Here is a 7,627-nt window from a genome sequence, read left to right as displayed (position 1 = left end):
AAAGCTGCGAAATAAATCCTGAGACGTCGACCTTCGCGAAGGTCGGTCGTCCTATAAGATATCGGCGGCGTCAAAGGACTCAAGATCGAGAATACAAAGGAGCTTACCTCAGGGACGTAGTCAGAGCTTCGGAGGATGAAAAATCGACTCGCAGGGTCTGAGACATGCACCGTGCTTGGACCTGCTCAGGTCCCCGTCGTTCGCCGCTTCCCTGCGATGTCTTGAGCTCACTTCTTCGACGCACCGTGTCACTTCCTCGAACACCACCGAGCAGGGAACTCCAGTAGAGCACTGTATCCGGTGCAGTCGACGTCTTCCTCGTGGCTGGCTGCTTCCTCGGACCACACTACCTCTCACTGATCCCGCGACATTGGCCACGCGATTATCTGCACGAGCCTGAGTGCAACGAGCCACCAGAGCAGCGGAGAAGCGACGCCGGTGCGAAGCGCTGACTGAACCACTGGCAAACCACCGAGGGGTGGTCCGTATCGCGGAGGTCCCTCTACTCTCCCGCCCCTCCTGCCTCCCACCCCTTCTAACCCCCTCCCGATCCCACCTCTTCCTTAGTATTTCTGTTTTACCCGGTCACCCCTTTCCGCGTGTCCCATTCCCTCGTTTGTCCCTTCGTCCTGCACTCTGCATCTACGTTTCCCTCGTCCTCTTCAGCCTCCTTTAACCCCCTTGCATTCGTACCCCTTCGTTCCTTCCGCTCCTCTGACTTTAACTTCCTCTCTCTCCTTCGCTCGTCCCTCCATGGGGTAGTCGGTCTCGCTTCATCCTCGCTTTTCAGCCTCTACCTCCCTGCCCTTCCAACCGTCCTCCCCCTTTCCTGTTGCTCCACTCTCCCCTTAAGTAGGTTTCTCTGTTGCTCCCAACTCCTCCGTCTCCCTCGATCGCCACCCCTCCACCTGCCGTGCTTTCATCCACGCCACGACGTTGGCATTAAAGTGTACACACGTTACAGAAGGAGGCACAAACCGACGCGATCCTACGATCCTGCGCGCAGCCATCAGGTGCATCGCCAGCTCCCGTGCAGGTTTAGGCCGCCCTCACACAGGCCTTTGAATGTTTGATAAGAGGGAAAATGTACGACCGCGCCGCTGAGCTGCGTTTTATTCGGGTAAATGCTTCTCCAAGGTGCACTCTCTCGGGGATATCGTCCTTGGGGAGCGTGTTCCTTGTGGAATTTGTGGAGTTTGACGCCGTCTGTGGAAATATTTCGATTTAAGTGGACATGGGAAAGATGCTTTATGCACTTTTGGGGTTGCGATTGATCATTAGAGCCGAATTAGGTGGCTTTATTAAGTTCCGTAATTTCTGACTGATGAAACTAGCTGATGCTGTTTTGATACGCAGTGTGGATTATAGTTAAACTTTTACGACCCATTGAAATAGGTTGTGGGATCGTAAAAGGTGAGATGTTTCTGACTTGCGTCGCTAGTGGAAGTTTAGATACGTGACATATCGCTAATCAGAATATTATTTTGAATAAAGAAAGAGGTAAAGAAAAAGAATGAATCTATCAGTCATTCTATATCATACATGAAACTGCAAATACCTATTTCTTTATCGCGACTAGTTTCATAATTATACATTTTAGGGTTTATTCACGCTTCCCGCGTACTTTTTAAAACAAAAGAATGCAACAGAATGGATGCAAGAGTTCTGACATTTACGCGGTTACGTATTGGACCGAATGTCATCGCAGACAGCCAATATTCGCTCGATAAATGCCATTTGATTTGTGTTACATCTCTCGATTCGACAGGTCGCGTTTCCTTTTCGGATCTGAATAGCTGGGAGTTCGACCCGTGCCCTTCATACGCGTATGCAACTATCAATTGTTTTTACAAAGCGTTCTCTCGCGCCAGAACCTCGAGGTGACCTTACCTCTTTAACATATTGATTATGCGGCATTTCGGCACGCAAAGGCCTCGTAATTGTAATGCTATACTGCTTATTAGACTCTACTAAGGCTATCCTTTCCCACAACGTAAATAAATGAGTTTAATATGGGATTATTACTTTACCAACACTTAAGAGATTAACTGTTTTGGCTAAATAACTCGATTAAAATTTGTTCCAATAGAACTACGTTTCTTGCAAAAGGCTATGAACGTGCAAAAGATTTTGATTTCTATGTTGCAATAGCAGTAAAGCTATTTAACGACTTAAGAATATTGGGATTTTTTTTGTATTAAATATTTACGTACCTGGTCCTTCTTTTTTCGACGCTTCGCGCCTCTACAAACAAATGCTTTTGCTTTTTCAAATGTAGATGGAGTCGCGGCAGTCAGTCAACCGACAGACGCGCAGTGACGTTAAAACTGGCTAGCAAGGATTTTTCAAAGCGGCTGCATTTGACTCGATTGTACTAGTTACTTAATCGAAAGATACCGCACCTGCCATGATTCTTCAGAAAAAGGTAAGCTCGATCTGATCTTTAATAATAATGTGTCATTTTGTTAATAGTTTCGTTAAATTTTTGCTTGTAATTGAATCGGCTTCCCGCCACCGTTGAATCGTCTTAAATAACGATAAAACGCAAATTAATAATAGAAATTGAAGTATTTGAAATTATATTTCAATGAAAACTTAAAATATTTCGCTTCACGTTTTCCAAAACAATTGTTTTTCATTAGATTAGTATATAGAAGTTAACCTTTTTTTTTTTTTTTTTTTTTTTTTTTTTTTGAAAAATTATAGGTGTGGTGTGCTCCAGTCGCAGATTTCAAGGTGTCGTCATACTGGATCACGTGATACATCCACGAATTATTGCAAAATGAAATCACGTCTTTCAACAATGTCCGATCATGCAAAAATCTATTTAAGGTATGAAAACATTATATAATTGGCCATAATTTGGATTTTTATCGTTTAAAAGTTGAACCTTTTTATGTTTTAATAATAGTCCACTGATTTTTTTGAATAAGAATTCAATAATTGTGCATAAAATGGTAAACTTCATCGATTTTGATGATCATTGGATGTATTATACAGGACTAGATTTTGAACGATTGTTTTCTCTACATATATAGGAAAAACTTGTTTAGAATAATTTTTAATTTTGCAAAATCAGTGAGGTGTACCTTTTCATGCATAACTATCAAGAACTCTTGTCATCGTATAAAATTAGAGTCACTTAAATACTATAACTCAAAAAATGTTATTCTTATTTTAAAAATAATTTTTGACAAGCTAACATCCCCAAAATAAAAAAACTATAGCAATAAATTACAAATTAAGACTTTTATTTACAACTTTGATGTATTTTCATACAGAAATGTTTTCTTACTACAATAGCTCATTACAGTACTTGCATGCTGATTGTTTATGAATTCAGAGTATTTTTATTTATTACCAAAATTACCACATTGGTGGTTTCTCTGGTTTCAAAGTCTCGTCTTTCGTAATGGTTGCAACTCTAGGATTATTAGGTCTGTAAACTTAAATTTATGTCATTAGAAGAATCAGTGGTTTTCTTACAATATCATTTATTACTATTATTATGTACAACTGTAACAATTTTTATTGATACATACTACTATTACTGTAATTTTGTCATTTTTTAAGTTGCATAACACTCTCACCTAACCTAAATTTGAGAGAAAATTACTTACTGGTTATGTTGTTATAGTATTTTGGAACTTTGGTATCATTTGCCATTTCTCGTAAAATGAACCCTGCTGCAACACTAGCTCCTATAACGATAGGCATAAATATCATAAGTTCTGGAATTTCGTCCCAACCTTTCCGCCAAAAATACTTGATTTTCGTTCCTATAACATCAAAACATTATTCAGTTTTGATTTACTGCATCTTTCTTTTCACTACATACCGATTGGTTCTCCATATAATTTCTTTAAATGTTCAGTATGTATTGACTGCCTTAGAAACCTCATTTTTTCGAAATTAACAGAATTCAAGCAACTGATGTGTACAGAGCCTGAGAGGTTCAGATTGATCGTCGTCTGCTAAAGCGCGGGTAGTTCAAAAGCAATTGAAATTAACTCGTACTTTTAAGTTTTACCATACAAAAACCACTTCAACTTTTCATAGCGATTCTTGTTACATTAATAATGATAAATTATGGTTCACTGCAAGGAAAATGAAATCATTTTTATTGAGATAAAGTAAACCCATAGTTTAATGTAGCGACGTCTATGATTCAGCCAACAAACTCACGAGCTCTTGAAATTTCTTTACCGACAAAACTTTTTCTTTTTCGTTCTTCTTTCATCATTTCGAACATTTTTCATTCTCGCAGTAAATTCCATTTAATCAATGAAAACATTTTCAAAATTTTAGTCTCATACAATATTCAGGGGGATAGGTTAGAGTAGGGTACATAAAAAGAAATAGGGGAAAGCAAAAGAATGAAGCAGGATGTATGCAAAATAGGGAAAGCAGAAGAAAGGGGGCAAAATTCATGCAAAATAGGTCCAACAGAAGAAAAGAATTTAAAATTTGAGCAAAAACTCATTAGTCATCTATGATGACCACTGGTAATCGGTCAGCTGACCACTGGTCAAGGGTGTTCAAGGGTCCAGGAGTCTCTGCAGGATCCACGGGGAGGTCCGCACCCGCTGAAGGACCCGCGGCGAGTGAGACATTCGTGCTCCTACTGGAGTATTTATACTGTGTTGGGGAAGAAGAAGAACCAATGATAGAAGTTATACAGGTGGTTAGAACTTAGAGATTAATCTAACGAACAATATTTTGCGAAAAATTGATATTTTTCATAAAATAATCATCTCAGCAACAGTTTCTGGTACACATGTTGTAGGTACGGTAGCTTGACCGTTGATTAGATATTTTTGACTTACTAGTTTACATATTTTAGGTATTAAATTTTTAGATTTTTGTGAAGGAAGATTGATCGGACTTTGATTCCATTTATAGCTGTGCATTCCCGTGGGGTGTATTCTATCTCTCCTTAGAGTTTTTATTAATTTTCTTCATTACCTTTACTAAGCGATGTTTCTTATTTCGGTACTTGTTGATATTTGATACATATTTTTCAGATGTCACTCTCATAAGTTTTTGACAGCAATATACCTTTTATAACTAGCATTTTTACTGATTTCTTCAAATTATAAGGATGGATAAGGAAGGTAGTTTAATAGGACACTTTGCATATACATTGAGTGATATGGTAGCATAATTTTCTCGTTTGTGACTGGCATTACCAGCGTCAGTGACGCGAATCCAATGTATTCTACATCCACCGCTCAAAAATTGCAGAGGGCGCTCGAAAATAAGTGGTTTTTCAAGAAGTCGGTACTTCGGAACATGAGACACGAAACTCCATAAGCTGTCCAGTCTATCCTACTCGAATACGTACTCGTCTGTGCTTAAAAATCTACGCTTGCGCTCCATCAGCTGTGTCGTAGCGTCATCTAGCGACCGGCGTGGCAAGTCATAGTGAAACGACAGTTATGGCCGCCGTCGTGAGGCCTTTAATTAGTGACAAGTGATTTAGAGGGGTGTTTTTTCGCGTTTAGTGTTAAAGGAATCGCATACATTTACCTGGGGTACACGGTGCAGGCCCTTGCGGGCCTCGACAGATAGGTGAGTGCGAGAATCTCTTTAAATTGAACGCCACAGACGCGAAACTTCAACAGTGGTGCGCGGCTACTTTACACCCTTGGTTCCCACGCACGACTTTTTGCATAAGTCTGATGGAACGATTCCGTCGTTTTTCCATGCTGTCATTCGCGCGTCTATTTTCCTGCGAGTTGGGCGATATTCTTGGCCACCAGCGATCGTGGTTGAACGACTGTAAACAGACGTATTGAGATCTATCCGGAACATGCGCTCGCTCCAATTATGTCATTGAGTGTTTTCTTCGATAACGACAATAAGATTTTTCGCGCGGTTGTTTGCCAGATTGGTTTTTGTTACAAATTAAATGAAAGGTTCTTCGACCGATATCTGGTGCCGATTATTGATAAATGTTTACGCTATTTTGGGGTTAAGTTGGGCCTCCCACATCGCTGGACGTCGCTCAAAAGCATCGATAAGGCTCGATATGCTCATGGTTGCTCCGCGTGTTGTCAGATGCCTCCACGTGTAGCAACTTCAGAGTTCGATTCAATACGTATATTTCCTAATTTTATCATTATTACTATCAACATTATCATTCGTTTATTATCACACTAGATAATACTTATCAGATAATATATTTCTGTTTTTGGTCTATATATTTTTATTTTATGTTAATAAATGTTCTTACTATATTTTTGCTATATTCACAGGTAAGATATATGTATATCGAAATCACAATTTAAAATTTTCCCGACCATTTTAAAATATCGCAAGATAGTTGCAATTGTGAGGGGCGAAATATTCTGGCACGCATTGTTCTAAATCAATTAACATTCATGCTTGTTTACTTTGGAAGAGAATATTATGCACAGCAAGCGGGTAGTTGCAAAATTGCAGACTAACTTGCCCGTGAACAAGATTAATCCAATTTGCTAGCATAACACGGTTGACGTATGGGCAATTTACCGTAGTTTCTTTGAACGATACGTTTCAAAATTCGTATATTATGCTTCTCGCGAACCGTTAGCAAAGATTTTACGATATTTACTGTCAAACATGCAGAACTCGAAATGTCGCGTTACACACAGGCACAACATGGTATTTTTGTTTCGCGGTAACGGTGCCAGGAACCGCTCATATTTATGAAATACTTTTGTCTTGGCTGGCCCCGCGAAGCCATTGAAAATGATTCGCGATTTCCCTTACATTTCGTGCCGAAAAGAAGACACGCCGACGGACGAATCGTGTCCAACTCGTATCGATCGTAAAATGAAACGAAGTTATTATTACATAAAACTTAATAATTTTTTATAGTACACGTGTAGAGTGGGCAGCGATAGGATATACATAATAACAAGTGGAAAGATACAGGACAAGTTACCAGTCACGGCACAGAAAAAGAGAATAATCATCAGAGTGAATCTCAATGCCACAATCTAACTCAAACTCAGTCTCCACGTAACGTAGGATTACTCCAAATCCATACAGAATTCCGCTCCAACTGAAGCCTAACCAAGAACTAAACCAGACAGGTCATCGAACCTAGGTCATTGACCCCGTCCCAGAAATGCTAGACGAATCTATGCACCAATTCATATTTACATGTCTTTCCATTCTTCGTTGCCCCTATTTTCTTCACCTCGTACCTCGATATTCGGCCCACCATTCGCACCTTCGATTCCACTTCCTTCTTCAAAGTAACATTATCGTGGAATAATTAAATCTACTCCTCAGGAAAATAATTGAACGCGCAAAAAAGTCAGGTTACATACCGCGATAAATCGCCTGCCGCTTAATTGGTCAGTTTTTTCCGCCGACTGGTCGATGCGAATAGTTCGACGAAAGAAAGGAGCAGGAATTGACAGTGATCGATTCGCTGGAGCCGAGGGATGGTGGGTGGGTGGGGGAGGGGTTCCGCGATAATTACAAGCGCGTTTCTTGCGGTGCTCGCTCGACCGATTCTGGTCGAATGTCGGCCGCGAGCTCGCTCGCTTTTCGCCGCGCAGCGCCCCGGAATTTTCGGATTCTCCGCGAAAAAGCAATCGGCGCGTCTTCGTTCGACAAAAAGCCGCGCTCCTCC

At 40.4% G+C, this 7,627-nt stretch overlaps 1 protein-coding gene across 1 annotated transcript; it reads right to left on the bottom strand.

Moving 5' to 3' along the window:
• Positions 1-3,234: 3,234 nt before the first annotated feature.
• Positions 3,235-4,024, bottom strand: LOC143186152 (uncharacterized). Its single transcript, XM_076389631.1, has 3 exons — positions 3,839-4,024; positions 3,621-3,779; positions 3,235-3,446 (listed from the first exon to the last, which is right to left on the bottom strand). The coding sequence occupies exons 1-3, from the start codon at positions 3,900-3,902 to the stop codon at positions 3,367-3,369; spliced, it is 303 nt and encodes a 100-aa protein (XP_076245746.1). The 5' UTR covers positions 3,903-4,024; the 3' UTR covers positions 3,235-3,366.
• Between the last annotated feature and the right edge of the window lie 3,603 nt (positions 4,025-7,627).

Source organism: Calliopsis andreniformis, chromosome 2 (genome assembly GCF_051401765.1).
Source record: "Calliopsis andreniformis isolate RMS-2024a chromosome 2, iyCalAndr_principal, whole genome shotgun sequence".
In the NCBI taxonomy this organism is placed as follows: domain Eukaryota; kingdom Metazoa; phylum Arthropoda; class Insecta; order Hymenoptera; family Andrenidae; genus Calliopsis; species Calliopsis andreniformis.
The sequence above is the reverse complement of the archived record's forward strand: the minus strand, read 5'-3'. Positions and strand labels throughout refer to the sequence as shown.